At 36.1% G+C, this 19,403-nt stretch overlaps 1 protein-coding gene across 3 annotated transcripts in view; it reads right to left on the reverse strand.

Moving 5' to 3' along the window:
• nompC (no mechanoreceptor potential C) overlaps window positions 1-19,403 on the reverse strand; it is a 154,233-nt gene that overhangs the window by 120,692 nt on the left and 14,138 nt on the right. For all 3 annotated transcript variants that reach the window (XM_067767561.1, XM_067767560.1, XM_067767562.1), the window contains exon 2: window positions 14,613-14,714. In XM_067767561.1, coding sequence (XP_067623662.1) covers window positions 14,613-14,714 — 102 coding nt within the window. The remainder of the gene's footprint in view (window positions 1-14,612; window positions 14,715-19,403) is intronic.

Raw genomic sequence — 19,403 nt, forward strand, 5'->3', positions numbered from 1 at the left:
CACCACAAAGAAACACTTAAAGGTGTTCTCTGCAATGTTAATACCGCACTACAAAGAATTATAACCGCAATCACATAAAGGTTTAAAATATAAAAAAATCCTTGACCTAGATCCATAACAGCATAACATAAACGAAATTGCCAAAAACAATAACATAGAAACAGCAAAGTCGCCAAAGTTAAGGAAATTACAAAGGCGACCAGCAATAAGGTAAACGTCAACATCATTCACAAAAAACAGCGCTTATAACGGTAATGAAACACGAAATAAATATTTAAGAATGACCATTCACTTATAGCTGACATATATTATTTGACATACATGTACGCGTGTTTGTAATTTAGGGTGCGTTCTTTTTTGCAAAATTATTTATAGCGGATTTGATTTATTCTTAAAATGCTAGACAACGTTTTACGTTTTGAAACATTTTCAAAGGGGCTATCTATAGACGCGTTTCGACGTCCAGTCTGAAAAGTGTCAGTAAAGCAGTTAAACATTGACTTTTTTCAGCATACTTTTCAATCTAAATCCAGATGTTTAATTTTGAAAACAAAAAAATTATTGATAGACATATTATTTTGTTTTATATGTACAAAATATGCTTCGCAAGACGCGTGGGTAATGGCAGGTGCTTGGTTTGTATAGGCATTCTTTGTAGAATACGGTGGCGATAAATCCAAATGGCTCCGGTGATGTCATGGGCAACATGAGGTGATGATAAACGTCCTTTTTCATAATATTATGCTCTACCATATATGTATTGCATTGTTGCCTAAAGATGTATTCCTTCGATCGTCCGTGGTTCCTTCTGTTATTAGAACATGCAAAAACTTCGCAAATTTTGAGATTTTGTAATTTTTCCTAAAAATAAGCAATTTAGACTGTCAAACTAACATTCTGTGTGGCCCAAATAGCTTATTTCAGAGCAGAGGTAAAGCGCTGAGGAGTATGATCCTATTCCGATGCACATATCGTGATCACGGATCTAATTCTTATTCCGCAGGCAAAGCGTCGCTATTTGGAACCAACTAACCGATTAAAGAACACCAACTTCTCCACGAATGTAGTCCTACGGTGTATATGGTAGATCTTATGAATATACAGGCGCATTTTCTTTGCATGTACATACATACTGTAACGAATTTACTGCAATTCCTCTTATTTGCAACCTTCTACTAATGTTCGTATCACTAAACTGTTGAATAAATAACTCCACTCTTCAATAATGCAAAATGGCGTTTATTAGACTACTGGAAAATTACACTTATACTTCGCAACTGATAGCTTGCTTAAATCAAACTGATTGTCGTACCTCAACTGTTGCTGCTTTTTATACTGTTTGGTTTCCTCGTTGACATATTTCTAGACGCTTCCATTTCTAGACTTTACTAGTTAGTTATCAGTTATAAAATTACCAACTATAACTACGTTTATAGCTTCTCATATGCGCGTGTATATGTGGTTGATATTGTTACTGTTGCTAATATTCGTCACAATACAAATAAAAAAATAAAACAAAAAATAATTTTTTTTTTTTTAAAAATTGACATTTATGTTTAGGTTGGAAAGTATGCTCGAAAAAAATCCAAAATGTTCTCGTTTACATTGCCTTACCGACAGTTTCCAATGATTTAGGTAGCAATTTAGGCAAACTCGTACAAAGCCTAATAATTTGAAATACTTCTTCCTCGGTATGTAGAAGTAGGATATGAGTGTTTAATATTTAATAAGGAGGGCAATCCGAAAAACGGCGAAAATTTACGGTTTTCCATGGAGAGCTCGATAAACAAACATCGGACCGTAAGTCAAAAATCCATATCGGGCCTGTTTCATTTCGAAGAAAATTTCTCACAACTAAATAAGTACAGAATTATAGGAACCCAGAGAAAAACTTTTTTAACCTGGTGTGGTGGCCTGTTTTACCATCTCAAGCCCTCATCTGGATGGGATTGCTTGTAATCATTCGTTGGCAGTACCCGTTGCGTTTTGTTATTTTCGTACGAGTCTGTTGCGCCTATATAAACAATTACTTACGGTTGGTTCTATTATACCAGCTAAAATTCAGGTGAATGTTTCAATTATATATTGTGGTGACTGTGAGTCACTGCGACGCAAAGTGTACGGCGTCATACATAATGTGGTCCTTATTGTTGAACGCCGTGACGAATTATGTATTCACACAGTGGAGAAATACGAGTGCAGACAATATACATCGCGTTTTTAGACCTAAAGTCAAATGGGCGTTTTTGCATAGAAATTTATGTAGAATCTAAGTTTGCTAGGAACGACGTCGATAAAGATGCTGAAAAAGATCGCTCTGTTTAAATTGTCCTGCCCTAATGTATGCAAATAAGTCTTTGCACTTAGGTATATAAATGAGAATTACCGGCCAAATACACATTTATAAATGTATCAGTCACATCAATTTGTGGTGTGTACCTTTACTTTTCTTGTTAATTATTGGAAAATACATTGCACATGCCAAAGAACATTTTTGGTGCTAAGAATTGTTTTATGGCAGATAAGTAAAGGGGTTTCGGATTTGTACGAAGGGCCAGTGAACTAGTATATATCCAATAGCTTTGCCACTATACCTAATCTATATATGTTTTTTCCAACTAAGTGTTGGTATCCTTCTTCTGCTGTTAAATTTGGGTGTCGAAAGGAAAACATTTTGGGCTGCTGAGTCTTTTACTTGTTGGCAAAATGTAACCCACTTCAAAACGAGTTTGGGCTGTACCTCTCGAAATCGCAACTATGGACAGGCGATGATTGTACATGACCTTGAAAAGTAATTGATTAAATGATTTCAATAGTTGATTTACAGTCAAATAGTATACATTATATTTGAAAGTGATAAGAGCTGTGGGCTTACGCCTGCCACTAAAATATTATTAAATTAATGCATTGCAATATTTCCCTTTGCAGGGCTCTTTGGTATAGCAGGGTTCGAAATGGAAACGGAGAATAGAGAAGAAGAATAGAAAGAAGAACATAGAGTGGGAGAAGTATAGATAGGTGTGAGAGAAGAAGGGAGACGGTGGAGTAAAAGTGTGGGAGTGGAAGAAAGAACGGAGGAAAGAGTAAGCAACATATTCTAAAAATATTGACCTTCGAAAAAGGCAGGCACATTTTAGACTTGAGCCCTTCATCATCACTTAGAGCTACCAACTTGAATGTTCAAATTACTCTGACTATAAATGACACCCTTTTCCAATCTAGAAGTAGTGTGAGTCTTAGGAGACTACTCGTATTTGTGCTATTTTATAACACAAGTCCTGGCTCTTAATGGAGTTTTTCTGTCAGTTTAGTCGTCGAACAACCTTTGGGTAACATTGTGGACATTTCCAATTGATGGAACGCGCTTACGCACCGACCAGTTGCATCTCATCCGCAAGTATTTTTTGCACGCCTATATTAGCTTCACTTGTATGTCTATTTATGAGTATGTTACTCTCATTTGGACTAAAAGCTAGTGTCATATTATTGTTAGTATATACTGGCGACCGCAGTGGTGTGATAGTAGCTTACCACACCGAAGATACCGGGTTCATGCCCTGGGCAAACCAACATAAAAATTTTTGAAACAAGTTTTTTTCAATTAGAAGACATTTTTTCAAAGCGGTTTCGCACCTCGGCAGTGTTTGGCAAGCTCTCAGAGTGTATTTCTGCCTTGAAAAGCTTCTCACTGAAAACACATCTGACTTACGGATGCCGTTCGGAGTCGGCATAAAACAAGTACGTCCAAGCACGATGCAAATTGGATTAAAATCTCTTCGGAGGTTATAGCGCCTTACATTTATTTTTTTATATCCCACCACTGCAGTTTCCAAAAAGTGTATGGATCCGAAAAAGTACAGGAATCTAAATAAGATCAGATAAATAATAGTTTAAAAAAACACGCTTTTATAGCTAATCGAACTAAAAAATAGCAAATAATTTTCAATTAAAAAGAGTTTATATAACAGTAGTAGAAGGTCAAACAATCATTTATAGTTAATCACCTCAAAATAAAATTATAATAAAATTTAAGTTATTAACAGAATAATTTAATTCAGAGTAAAAAGCGTGGGTGCTTGATATTGAATGTTACAATCATTCTATTGGCAAATCATTGGCATTATAGACGAGAGCAGCGAAGAAGGCAGGATCCCGAAACAACAGTGGAAGTGGATCGAGGCCGCGCCCGCTACGGTGGCCGTTAAGGTTAAGAAAGACAACCCTGGTCCACCGCCATCTTACACCTTACTTCCAGGGCAATGTCAAGCTAATTGCCTGTGATGACGCCAGGTCGGTAAGCCTCTATAGGGCCGCCGTCACGCTGATAGGGGTGGTATATCCGGGCGCGCGCCTCAAGATAGTGGAGGCGCGTGATATCCCCTCACGACCAAGGGCTATAGCCTGGGTTCCAGTGACGCCAACGGACCCAGCTGACATCCTGGAGCTGCTCCAGGAGTACAACCCGGGTCTACCGGCCAAGAACTGGAAGGTGGTCAACGTGGAGAAATCTGAACGTGCCACGATGCAGATAGTCCTGTTGCCCAACAGCGCTGAAAAAACAGGACTTCAAAATAAACTACGGCTTGAAAAATATAAGACTTAAGATTTATAAGGCTGATGTCGAAGGCTTGGTAAAGCTTCAGTCTCGCACGGAGGTGGGTGAACTCCCCCCTAGTGCAGACGAGATGAAGGTAGACGAGGGCGAGGTAGGTAGTGGCTACGCTTTGTCAGGCTCGGCTGGAAGCTTGGCTCTCAGGAGGTTGTACTCTAAGGGTCAGCTTCTGGGGGATGGCGACTCGGATGCGACGCTTACGGAGGAGAGCGCAAACATTTTATGATCAGGGTCCTCCAAATTAACCTGTATCATTGCAAAGCAGCATCAGCTGCACTCCTACTGCACCTGTCATCAGGTATCGTATTAGTCCAGGAGCCGTGGATCACTGGCAATAGGATCTGTGGCCTGCGGACGCCAGCGTATAAGCACTATAGCACTCAGGAAAAGGGTAAGCCTCGCACATGTATATTGGCTAAGTCTACTCTTAATGTTTCCCGATTCTTCTTTATGGTGCCTTGGTCTGGTGGCCTGCACTAGCTAAAAGTACCTATCTTAAAATGCTTAAAAAGGTGCAACGGAGTTCGGAGCTCTGCATTACCGGGGCTCTCGGCTCCACTCCAGATTCCGTTACATACATACATGGATATAGAGATATATAGATAGATACACGCCAAGCTAATAAAAGCGTGTTAAAAAGGGCTCCAATATGCTCTTTCGTAGATGTGCCATACATTCACTTCTATCATTAATAAAGGAATGCATTTTTCGCATTATGTGCAAGGTTTCAAATCTATGGCCATTTGGGGTGGTCATAAGTTCAATTGACCTTATGGCCGTTGACCTTATTTCACCACACCATCACATTAATGCATTGTCATCGAGCCTTGATACGTGTGCAAAGTTTCAATCAAACTTATGGCCATTCAAAGTGGTAACAAGGTTAATTGACCTTATGGCCGTTGACCTTATGTCACCACACCATCACATTAATGCATTGTCATCGAGCCTTGATACGTGTGCAAAGTTTCAATCAAACTTATGGCCATTCAAAGTGGTAAAAAGGCCAATTGACCTTATGGCCGTTGACCTTATGCCACCACACCATCACATTAATGCATTTTCATCAAGCCTTGATACGTGCGCAAAGTTTTAATCAAACTTATGGCCATTCAAAGTGGTAAAAAGGCCAATTGACCTTATGGCCGTTGACCTTATGCCACCACACCATCACATTAATGCATTGTCATCAAGCCTTGATACGTGTGCAAAGTTTCAAGCAAACTTATGGCCATTCAAACGTTGACCTTATGCCACCACACCATCACATTAATGCATTGTCATCGGTCCTTGATACGTATGCAAAGTTTCAAATTAATCAGACTTCTAGAAACTGGTGAAAATTAAGTTCAAAGATTCCGTTACATAGATACAGGCCAAGCTAATAAAAGCGTGTTAAAAAGAAGCAAGTTCTGTAATAGTAGCCGGTTATAAATGTAAGAGTACCCGGTTCTTAAAAAGCACAACTTAACAAGGATGATTCACAACTCAAAAAGGATCATTTTTGAGATGGAAGGAAAATATAAAATATTTCATGCTAAACACAGTTACCGTAGAACAATCGACATATATCTGCAAAAAAAGTACAAGAAATGTATAATCTATATATATAAATGAAAGTGGCGTTAGTTACACTACGCATAACTCAAGAGCAGATGAACCGATTTGGCTGAAAATTGGTGGAGAGGTAGCTTAGAACCAGGGAACAGACATAGGATACTCTTTATCCCGTTCTAGCTAGGTTCTTGAGATCAAAACGTGGACCTGTGTAATCCTGGGATGCGTTTGTACAAAATGGGTATCAATTGGAAGCTGTTTATGAGTACTTTGATATGGATATGAAATGAAAGCTTCTGATGAGTGTTTAGTACAGGGTAGTTTTCATACCCCTGGGTGACCAGGGTCTCGAGAATGAGGCCAAAACGTGGACCCCGGCACCCCTAGAATGTGTTTATACAATATGGATATCAAATGAAAGCTGTTAATGAGTGCTTCAGTACAGGGTAGTCTTCATGCCTATAGGTGACTAGGGTTTCGAGATATAGACCAAAACGTGGACCCGGGCACCCCTAGAATGTGTTTATACATTATGGATATCAAATGAAAGTTGTTGATGAGTGCTTTAGTACAGGGTAGTCTTCATACCTATAGGTGACTAGGGTCTCGAGATATAGGCCAAAACGTGGACCCGCGCACCCTAAAATGTGTTTATACAATATGGATAACAAATGAAAGCTTTTGAGGTAGAGGGTAATTTTCATACCCCTGGGTGACCACGGTCTCGCGATATAGGTCAAAACGTGGACCCGGGTACCCCTAGAATGTGTTTATAAAATATTGATATCAAATGAAAGCAGTTGATGAGTGTTTTAGTACAGGATAATGTTTATACCTATTGGTGACTAGGGTCTCGAGATATAGGCCAAAACGTGAACCCGGGCACCCCTAGAATGTGCTTATACAATATGGATATCAAATGAAAGCTGTTGCTGAGAGCTTTTAAGTAATTTTCTTTGTGATATTCGATTTAGTCACATCAACCTGGCAAAACTGATAAATATGGGTTTTAATAATACCCACATACCTATTTACATACGTCCTATTCGATTTGCCTGAAATTTGGTATATAAATTTGCCCATATTAGTATTTACAATGCTTTTTTCCAGGAAGTAGACCAGAGACGGACTGTGACTGGGATTAGGACTAGGACTGGGACTGAGACTGAGACTCGGAGTGTGAATGGGCTGAGACTTGGAGTGAGACTGGAACAAAATACATACCACCCTTTAGGACTGGCAATAAGATATGACGAAGAATGAGAAAAACTTGAGAGAAGAGAAAAGAGAGAAGGATACTGAGAAAAGGTTAGAATGAGACGAAGATGGAGATAGATGAAGCGAAAACTACGGAGGGAGGAGGGAATACAAAGAATAGGAAAAAGCGTAGAGGGGCGAGGGCAGCGTTAGACGGAAAAAGATTATTAAAATGTATGCAGATAGACAAAATTTAGGGCAGAACAACGTTTGCCGGGTCTGCTAGTTTAAAAATAAAAAGAAGATACAAATTTGTTTAGTACTTCCTTTAAATCAATGGTTCAAAAGAAACGGAAAATATTTCTTTATACAAAGACATAATCTTGTACTTAGAAATTACTTATCTTTATACTAGGTATAAGTTTTCATGGTTTTAATACCTCTAAATATCTCTATCCATGTCCCATCTAGAAAACTCTTTTATCGTAAATATGTGATCGTCACCCCATAAGCACTTTCACGCAATTGTTTTTGTAAAACGCTTAGGCAAGCGCACCACGCATCAAGTATTCTAATCACTCGGCAACAACCGAATGTATCTGCTGTGCCCATTAGGAACTAAACTGCTATAATTTCATGTAAAATGACTTTTGAAGTAATATTTTTGGTTATATTTTTGGTTTACCTGAACGAAAACAATGAAGCTTTGTTTGATTTATTTAATACTTAAATTTTATTGAGCGCATATAGAAGTATTTTTAAATGCATTTAAGAAAACAATGCGATACGCTAATTTTGAAAGCTACCAAGTCCGACTGGGTTCGTGTACGTGCCAGTGCCATTTCTGCTCGCTGATTGGTTGTCGCTGTTTTTTTAGAAAACAAGTAAGGAAGGCTAAGTTCGGGTGTAACCGAACATTACATACTCAATTGAGAGCTATGGAGACAAAATAAGGAAAATCACCATGTAGGAAAATGAACCCAGGGTAACCCTGGAATGTGGTTGTATAAAATGGGTATCAAATGTAAGGTATTAAAGAGTATTTTAAGAGAGAGTAGGCCATAGTTCTATGGATGGACGCCATTTAGGGATATCGCCTTAAATGTGGACCAAGGCTGACTCTAGAATTTGTTTGTATGATATAGGTATCAAATGAAAGGTGTTAATGAGTATTTTAAAAGGGAGTGGGCCTTAGGTCTATCGGTGGACGCCTTTTCGAGATATCGACATTAAGGTGGGCCAGGGGTGACTCTAGAATGTGCTTGTACGATATCCGTATCAAATGAAAAGTGTTAATGAGCATTTTAAAAGGGAATGTGCCTTAGTTCTATAGGTGAACGCCTTTTCGAGATATCGCCATAAAGGTGGAACAGGGGTGACTCTAGAATGTTTTTGTACGATATGGGCATCAAATGAAAGGTGATAATGAGTATTTTAAAAGGGAATGGGCTTTAGTCCTATAGGTGGACGCCTTTTCGAGATATCGCCATAAAGGTGGACCAGAACTCTAGAATATGTTTGTACGATATGGGTATCAAATGAAAGGTGTTAATGACTATTTTAAAAGGGAATGATCCTTAGTTCCATAGGTGGACGCCGTTTCGAGATATCGCCATAAAGGTGGACCAGGGCTGACTCTAGATTGTGTTTGTACGATATGGGAATCAAATGAAAGGTGTTACTGAGCATTTTAAGAGGGAGTGGGCATTAGCTCTATAGGTGGACGCCTTTTCGAGATATCGCCATTAGGGTGAGCCAGGGGTGACTCTAGAATGTGTGTTTGTACGATATGGGTATCAAATGAAAGGTGGTAATGAGTATTTTAAAAGGGAGTAGTCCTTAGTTCTATAGGTGGACGCCTTTTCGAGATATCGCCATAAAGGTGGGCTAGGGGTGACTCTAGAATGTGTTTGTACGATATGGGTATCAAATTAAAGGTATTAATGAGGGCTTTAAAAGCGAGTGGCCCTTAGATGTATATGTGAAGGCGTTTTCGCGATATTGACCAAAATGTGGACCAAGGTGATCCAGAAAATCATCTGTCGGGTACTGCTAATTTATTTATATATGCAATACCACGAAAAGTATTCCTGCCAATATTCCAAGGGCTGTTGATTTCACCCTGTAGAACTTTTTCATTGTCTTCTACTTAATATGGTAGGTGTCACACCCATTTTACAAAGTTTTTTCTAAAGTTATATTTTGCGTCAATAAACCAATCAAATTACCATGTTTCATCCCTTTTTTAGTATTTGGTATAGAATTCTGGCATTTTTTTCTTTTTTTTATTTTTCGTAATTTTCGATATCGAAAAAGTGGCCGTGGTCATAGTCGGATTTTAGCCATTTTTTATACCAAGATAAAGCGGAATCAGATAAGTACGTGAACTGAGTTTAGTAAAGATATATCGATTTTTGCTCAAGTTATCGTGTTAACGGCCGAACGGAAAGACTGACGGTGGACTGTGTATAAAAACTGGGCGTGGCTTCAACCGATTTCGCCCATTTTCACAGAAAACAGTTACCGTCATAGAGTCTATGCCCCTACCGAATTTAAGAAGGATTGGTACATTTTTGTTCGACTTATGGACTTAGGGCGGAGCCACGCCCATTTTGAAATTTTCTTTTATTTTTGTTGCATAATATCATTACTGGGGTTGAATGTTGACTTAATTTACATATATACAGTAAAGATTTTAATTTTTTGTTAAAATTTGACTTTAAAAAATTTTTTTTTTAAAAAGTGGGCGTGTCTTACTAATTTTCTATTCTTCGTCATAAGGTCAACCCATCTACCAAGTTTCATCGCTTTATCCGTCTTTGGCAATGAATTATCGCATTTTTTCGGTTTTTCGAAATTTTCGATATCGAAAAAGTGGGCGTGGTTATAGTCCGATATCATTCATTTTAAGTAGCGATCTGAGATGAGTGCCCAGGAATCTACATACCGAATTTCATCAAGATACCTCAAAATTTACTCAAGTTATCGTGTTAACGGACAGACGGAGGGAGGAACGGACGGACGGACATGGCTCAATCAATTTTTTTTTCGATACTGATGATTTTGATATATGGAAGTCTATATCTATCTCGATTCCTTTATACCTATACAACCAACTGTTATCCAGTCAAAGTTAATATACTCTGTGAGCTCTGCTCAACTGAGTATAAAAATATGAAGAATAGACATGCACTGACAAATAGTTATTTCGTCTCACTTGAACATAAAAATTGAATATGGAATATACATATTTGTGAAAAGATTGAAGTAAGAAGGTAATTTAAGATCATCGCTCATTTATCTAATAGAATATAATAAATAATAGCCGTGTTTTTTAAAACGGTTTTATTTAGCTTGGCTCTGTGTAGCGAACAGAATTATGTAATCGAAATTTAAGTAACGTCCCGATAAGCTACAAGCTTGAAATTTGAAATATAATTCCGAACTCGATAACAATGCAATAATAAGAAAAAACAACTCCGATAGGTGGCGCGTGGATCGAAATATTTCAAAAAATCATTCTTGTAGTCCGATTTGGTTCACATTTGGAACACATAATACATATATGAATGGAAAGCGACCTATGAAAATAAATCGCCCTAGGTGGCGCAAGGATCGAAATAATAAAAAAATCGTATATGTAGTCCGATTTGGCTCATAATTGGAAAACGTAATACGTGAATGAATAGAATGCGACCTATCAAAAAAATCGCCACTAGGTGGCGCAAGGATCGAGATATTCAAAAAATCTTATTTTATGAATTTTCGAAGTTTTTACAGTGTACCTTTTACTAGCTACGTCGCCATTTTATTTTTTATTTTTGGATTTCAAAGTAGATGTGGTCACGCTTCCATAAGAAGCATTTGGCGATCCCTGCTCTAAATATCTCGATCCCTTTTCTAGAAAACTCTTTTATCTTTAATATTACAACATTGGGTTATTGGGAAGTTCCGTGAAACTGGAAAGCAAAATTTCCAAGCTTGAATGATTTTTTTATTTTCACGATCTATGGACTACCTAGCGAAGTTTTTTCCTCATGATAAATTTTCACTGGATTCCGATGTGTGTTCCAAGTTTTAAGACTTTAGCTGTCCAGGAAATTATTCAAAAATAGGTTGCAAAAGTCTCCACTGTTATATGGAAATTGTCGGGAAACATCAAACGAAACTGATATAAAGGAATTAACAGTTTTTTAAATAAACTCAAGACAATTTGAACGAAAAACGTAGTATCATAGGATAACAAAAAGCGAAAGCGCTTTGTGCTATTTTTTCTTAAATCGAGTCAACGACGCGTTTATACAATAATATTTGTATTTTTTAAGTTCATTTGTCAAACTATTTTACAGTTTTCAGGTCGATGTGCTTTAAACGAGTGTTTTTAGTTTTTTGTTAAACTATATTTCTTTTAATCGAGTTTGTTCAGAATACTTAGCATGTTTCAATCTCCCACAAGGTTTTTTCAACTCGGTTACAAATGATTGGCGCTTAAGGTTCATTTAATTGTTTACAGCTTACAAAACCTAACGAAAGCTTAAAACGCACACAAATATATAACATAAAATGAAATCAAAAGTAAAGGCAAAGGGAATACCATACTTTTTCGAGTTTAAGTAGTTTTGATTAGCCTGCGTATTATGACGTTTTCTCTGAATATTGCGTGTGCTTTACAACCATGTAAAATAATTTATGTACATATGTATGTACACATTTAGTTATGTTTGTGAATTTTATAATGGCAAAATAAGTTTGCAGTTTGTTGAACTACTATAGTAAAATAAACTTACAACCTTACTTTATACCAGTTAGACCATGTAGACTTCGAAACCGTATAGAATTGCTAGAGGAATCCCTGTAACCTTCTTTTAACAGTAAGAGTAAAGAGTACTTACATACCCGCCAAAAAATTTGTCCTAACTAAATCCCTTTCTGCACAGTTTTGTTTTGTTAATATAAAAAAGCATCGAAATTAAAACAACCACATGAAAATTTCCAATTTTTTTTTTGCAAATTTCTCTTGCTAGATATACAAATTTCGGATTCGAGGTCTTGGATCCAAAGCGCGTGTTTTGACAGCTCTCCGGATATTTTTGGACGAATTGGCTTTTATTTGATCTAAATGTAATCATTATTTTAATTGGTAATCACTGGAGCTTGTAAAAAGCTAAATATTTCACGTAGTTCATCTTAATTTTATACTCAGCGTGCTTTGCACACAGATTATATTAACTTTGATTGGATAACGGTTGGTGGTACAGCTATAAGGGAATCCAGATAGATATAGACTTCCATATATCAAAATCATCAGTATCGAAAAAAAATTTGATTGAGCTATATCCGTCCGTCCGTCCGTCTGTCTGTTAACACGATAACTTGAGGAAATTTTGAGATATCTTGATAAAATTTGGTATATAGATTCCTGGGCACTTATCTCAGACCGGTGTCTAAAATGAACGATATCGGAGTATAACCACGCCCACATTTCGATATCGAAAATTTCGAAAAACAGAAAAAATGCGATAATTCATGACCAAAGACGGATAGAAGGATGAAACTTGGTAGGTCGGTTGACCTTATGCCGCAGAATAGAAAATTAGTAAGATTTTGGACAATGGGCGTGGCACCGCCCACTTTCAAAAGAAGGTAATTTAAAAGTTTTGCAAGCTGTAATTTAGCAGTCGTTGAAGATATCATGATGAACTTTGGCAGGAACGTTACTGCTATTACTATATGTGCGCTCAATAAAAATTAGCAAAATCGGATTAAGAACACGCACACTTAAAAAAAAATGTTTAAGCCAAATTTTAACAAAAAATTGAATATATTTACAGTATATAAGTAAATTACGTCAAAATTCAACTCCAGTAATGATATGCTGCAAGAAAATACAAAAATAAAAGAAAATTTCAAAATGGGCGTAGCTCCGCCCTTTTTCATTTAATTTGCCTAGAATACTTTTAATGCCATAAGTCGAGCAAGATTTTAACAATCCTTGTCAAATTTGGTAGGGGCACAGAATTTATGTCGATAACTGGTTTCTGTGAAAATGGGCGAAATCGGTTGAAGCCACGCCCAGTTTTTATACACAGTGGACCGTCTGTCCTTCCGCTCGGCCGTTAACACGATAACTTGAGCAAAAATCGAAAAATCTTTACCAAACTTAGTTCACGTACTTATCTGATCCCACTTTATCTTGGTATAAAAAATGGCTGAAATCCGACTATGACCACGCCCACTTTTTCGATATCGAAAATTACGAAAAATGAAAAAAATGCCATAATTCTGTACCAAATATGAAAAAAGGGATGAAACATGGTAATTGGATTGGTTTATTGACACGAAATATAACTTTGGGAAAAACTTTGTAAAATGGTTGTGAGACCTACCATATTAAGTAGAAGAAAATGAAAAAGTTCTGCAGGGCGAAATAAAAAACCCTTGAAATCTTTGCAGGTATTACATATAAAAAGAAATTAGCGGTATCCAACAGATGATGTTCTGGGTCACCCTGGTACACATTTTGGTCGATATCTCGAAAACGCCTTCACATATACAACTACCACCACTCCCTTTTAAAAGCCTCATTAATACCTTTCATTTGATAACAATATCGTACAAACACATTCTAGAGTCACCCCTGGTCCACCTTTATGGACATATCGCGAAATTGTGTCCACCTATTGAACTAAGGCCCACGCCCTTTTAAAATACGCTTTAATACTTTCCATTTGACACCCATGCCATAAAAACACATTACAGGGCTACCCTAGGTTCATTTTCCAACATGGTGATTTTCCCTTATTTTGTCTCCAAACTGAGTATGTAATGTTCGGCTACACCCGAACTTAGTCTTCCTTACTTGTTCTATATTTTATTAAATTGCTTACACAATTTTTTGCTGTGCCGATGCGTGTGGGTGGACGACGTTCGAATTTAACACGCCAATTTAATTTATGCAGTTTTGTAGGCGCTTAAAGATTTATTTATATATCAAATATCGATTTGACACAATTTCGCTTTGCTGTTTTTTTTAATCAGTTTTCGGTTCCGGTTACACGCAAAATATTGTTGTTTTTTAATTGTCCGTTTCTAAAAGCAGTGCTTAATTAAAATTGTTTCTGGCACTCTCAAGGAAGCGAATGTCTTAAAGCGTTGTTGTTTTGCTTTTAGGTACATTTTCAACTACAGTGCAATTACTTTATTTAAAGAATATGCTGTAAAAAGTAGCAGAATTAATTGTACTCACATTATTTCTTGCGCCAACATCGGCACCCAACTCAATCATCCTTTCCATAATTGAAGTTTTGTTATCCTTAGTGGCATACATTAGAGGTGTCATGCCAGTATTCTACAAAATATTTAATATTGTTAGTACGAAAGAAAATATGTGTATTTATTTATATATGTACATAAAGATATGTATTAGGTTGAGCCAAAAAAATTTATGTTTTTTACTTTTGGCATTGAGAAAATATTTGTCAGAATTACACAGCCCTACAGAAAAAAAGTGGGATGTACAACAAAGGCGACAGGTAAATTTTCATGGATTTTTGGTCGCTCCCGTTTTTCTAGTTTTTGATACGCTGTGCACAGCTGTGCAGGAAAAAAGTGGGATGTTCAACGGAGGAGACAAGTCAATTCTTATGGAATTTTGATCACTGAACACGAATCCGTTGTCAGAATTCATTCAGCTCTTGTATTTTTTCTAAGCTCGAAAAAACTCCAGTTTTTCGTCTCATAAACTCGAAAAACGGAAGTTTTTTGAAGTTAGAAAAAAAAACTAGAGCTAACTTTTGAATTCTGATAACGGATTCGTGTTCAGCGACCAAAAATTCATAAGAATTAACCTGTCTCCTCCGTTGTACGTCCCACTTTTTTTTTCTGTGGGGCAGTGTAGTCAGCTTTTTATTTAAATGTTCAGAGCGACCCAATCGCGAATCTTTTTTTTCCATACAAATCATGTGGGGAATGTCATGCAATTTGACCCTCAACTTCAGCCTCGTGCAACTGTTAAACCAGTCAACTTAGCAAAAAATAATTTTTGACCTTTTAATTTCCAAAAAATATGTACAGCCAATGATTTCCACAGTAAAGGTTACAGCATACGAGAGCTCTAACTTGAGAATTCCTCATATAATTTTTATGAAAAAGCCAAAGTCGCGATGGGTCCACTCAGTTGAAAATTCTAAATAATTTAAAAAAAATTTCCTTTAATGATTGTAATCTAAAACCTCCTCATATATTATAAGCTTTTGTTCAAGCTTCAAATTTCTGCTTCTTTTGGTGCGCTCATTTAAAGGTAGTCTTTTTATTTTTTTTAATTTTATTTTTATTTTATATTTTTTAGGAAAGGAAAATGTTTTACGTTAGCGGTAATCTTTGAAGTATCTAGCTCATCGAGGAGCTACGTTAAACTTGATCACATTATTTCTCATTATGAATGAATTTTTCAAATATCTCTTACATATATCTTTAACAATATCTCTCTAACCTATTGTAAATATTAAGGAACTTCGTGATTATTCTGCAACTTCTGTTTTCGTTCGAATCGCTGTACTGTTAACACTACTACAGTAGGAGTATTTACAATAAAATAACTTGCGTACATAACTTACAAAGTTTTAAAATCAACTGATTGTCAATTCCTTAGCTTGCGCTGCTTTTATATTCTCAGTGTCCTCTCTCGCCGATTTCTCCAGGGGACTACATTTTTCGCAAACAGACTTTTCGAATAGTTGCTTATTTATTTCTCGTTTCTGTATCTTATATTGGTTTGGGCTTTATTCGTACATATCTAAGGTTTATATGTAAAAGACCATTGCTCTTTATTGCTGTACACAATTATTTGTGGCTGTTTTCTATTTGATCTGCTTGCCTTGCTGTTGTTGTTGTCCAGCATTTATTACTAGCAGTATAGTGACATATCGAATATGTTAATATTCGCCGCAGCATAATCATTGGGTTATGACCCATGTACTAGGTTGCTAATTATTAAACGCGCCCTGATTCTTTTCGTCTTATTCACTAAAATTCATATGATAATGATGCCCTTATTTACAAATATTAATACTGATACACAAGAGAAAAATGAGCTTATTGCTTGGCGGTTTCTCATACACAACATCATTCGCAAGATTGGCCCCATGCTTGCACGAACTTTAAGAAAAAATCGTTCCGCACACCATCTAACAGAATATTTTCTTTCTATCTGTGACACGTTAAGAATTTTTCAGTAACTTTTGAAAAGAAATTTTTAGTATTTATCTATCCAAATTTCTTTATTATAAAGTCATAAAATTAAATAAATGTAAGGCGCGAAAACCTCCGAAGAGATTTGAGGCCGAGCTTCTTTTCCAATTAGAAGAAAATTTTCCTAAGCGAGGTGGCTTCTGTTTGGCAAGCACTCTGAATGTATTTCTGCCATGACAAGCTCTCAGTGAAAACTCACCTGCCTTGCAAATGCCGTTCGGAGGCGGCATAAAACAAGTACTTTGTAGGAAAAATTAAAAGGAGTACGACGCAGATTGGAAGAGAAATCCGGTCTAAAATCTCTTCGGAGTTCATGGCGCCTAACATTTATTTTTATTTGTTTTTAATTGAAAATTTTTTTTTCTAAATTTTCGATGTAAAATAACTCGCTCTTAAGTTAATATAAAGCTTGAATTCCTTAACTTACTTTCTTATATTTCTTCATCGTAAGTAAGCAAATATAACACCACAGAAATTTAAACTTCATACTATCAATTCACATGCCTTAGATGGACAAGCACACATCCATACATTAATTAATATATTAAAACCTTTTGTAAGGTACTATTTACATATCGAACTTTTTAACGCATACCAAAATTGGTAAACAAAACAAAAACTTTTGTAGGAAATCCTAACCAAATTTATGTCGAAACTATCAAGGAAGCTATTTCTAACAGGTTGTGGTGTGGTGGTGTTGACGTGCTTGCAAACTATTTCTGAATTTATATATTTTGTTAAATTTTTTTTATTATGCGAGTGTTACCCCCGACAACTGGCCTCGTTTTTTGTTTGTTGATGTGCACCATAAAAAACACAATTTGGCGGCAAATCATACGAATTGTCAATAAAACGTTTACCGGCGTACAAGCCTTGCATTTTGTTTCAATAAATATAAAGGAAACTGAAACCATTTATAACGTTTATTGCAATGAAAAAAGCGCGCAAACATTTCCTCAAATCAAATTCACAATGAAAGTACAAACCTGTGGGGTTATATTTCAGAATGCATTATAATAATTTGCTTACATATGAGCCTTAGTATGGCTTGCGTTAAGGTCGCATTGCTTCCAAACTAAGACTCATAAAAAAAATTAAACGTTGCTTAGCAGAACATATCAAGTTTTATCAGTTTATCGATATTTTGTCACAGAAACGATAAGTATGTTGATAAGGGAAACGAAGAAAAATGAAAGTTTATATGTATATGTACACAAGTATGTTCTTTTATTGGTATGAGCTACTGTTATTTAAAAAAAATTTTTTTTTTGAAGTAATACTTCTTAAGCACGTTGTAAAAAAGCGATGAGAGTGAAATTTTAAAAATCCTGACACTAAAGTCACATGTGGAAAATGCAGTGCGTTGTATGTTCGATGTATGTATGTATTCGAAATAAAATAATTTAAAAAAACTTTTAAGTTAAACGTTTTTATTGAAAACAATACTTACATTAATTAGTAATAATACTAAAAGATAGAAAATAATTAGGTAGGTCCTAGGTACTAGTCATCACACTCCCCATCAATCTAGGGCGTTGATCAGACAAGTAAATAAAAGCGTTGCACGCGTAAAATTTCTATTGATAGTCATAAGTAGTAAGACCAACTGAACCTTAATCAGGTTATGCTACGCCTCACATTTTTAGAAATTTCCGAGCCCTACGCTTTTATTTACTTGTCTGATCAACGCCCTAGATTGATGGGGAGTGTGATGACTAGTACCTAGGACCTACCTAATTATTTTCTATCTTTTAATATCATTATTACTTAATGTAAGTATTCCTTTCAATAAAACCGTTTAACTTAAAAATTTTTTTTATTATACTGAAATTTCAGTAGCAAAATTTGAACTTATGTGTCCCAAAGTATTTTGAAGTCTCTTCTATGGGGACTTGAATTTTTTACTGAAATTTCACTGGCAAAATTTGAAATTATGTGCTCCAAATTATTTCGACGTCACTTCTGCCGGGAAGTGAATTTTTTAGTGAAACGTCACTAACAAAATTTGAACTTATGTGCTCCAAAGTATTTTGACGTTACTTCTAACGGGACTTAAATTTTTATACTGAAATTTCACTAGCAAAATTTGAACTTATGTGCCCCAAAGTATTTTGAAGTCTCTTCTAAGGAGACTTGAATTTTTTACTGATATTTCACTGGCAAATTTTGAAATTATGTGCTACAAAGTATTTTGACGTCACTTGTGCCGGGAAGTGAATTTTTTAGTGAAATGTCAATAACAAAATTTTAACTTATGTGCTCCAAAGTATTTTGATATCACTTCTACCGGACTGTATATAATATTTGTTCAAAGGGCCAAATCGGACAGACAAGTACGAGTTTTTTGAATATGTAAATTTTTGCGACACCTTGCGTGATTTTTTTTTACTAAAGCGGTTTCTATTTCTGTATGTCAAATATGATTTCCAAATATGAGCCAAATCGGACCGCAAATATGATTTTTGTGAATATCTCGAACCTTGCGCCACCTAGCGGTGGCTTTTTTCATAGGTCACTTTCTATTCATGTATGTATTATGTGTTCCAAATATGAGCCAAATCGGATCACAAATACGATTTTTGTGAATATGTCGATCTTGCGCCACCTAGCGGCGATTTTATTGCATTGTCATCGGATTCTGAACTATATTCCAAGTTTCAAGCTTGTAGCTTCTCGGGAAGTTACTTACATTTTAATTACAAAATTCGCGCTGGCCGTGCAGCCTGTCAAGTCAACCTAAATAAAACCGTTTAAAAACGCTGCATTTGCTAGTGTTATTTAATTTCGG

The sequence above is a fragment of the Eurosta solidaginis genome, chromosome 2 (assembly GCF_040869045.1).
Source record: "Eurosta solidaginis isolate ZX-2024a chromosome 2, ASM4086904v1, whole genome shotgun sequence".
In the NCBI taxonomy this organism is placed as follows: Eukaryota; Metazoa; Arthropoda; class Insecta; order Diptera; family Tephritidae; genus Eurosta; species Eurosta solidaginis.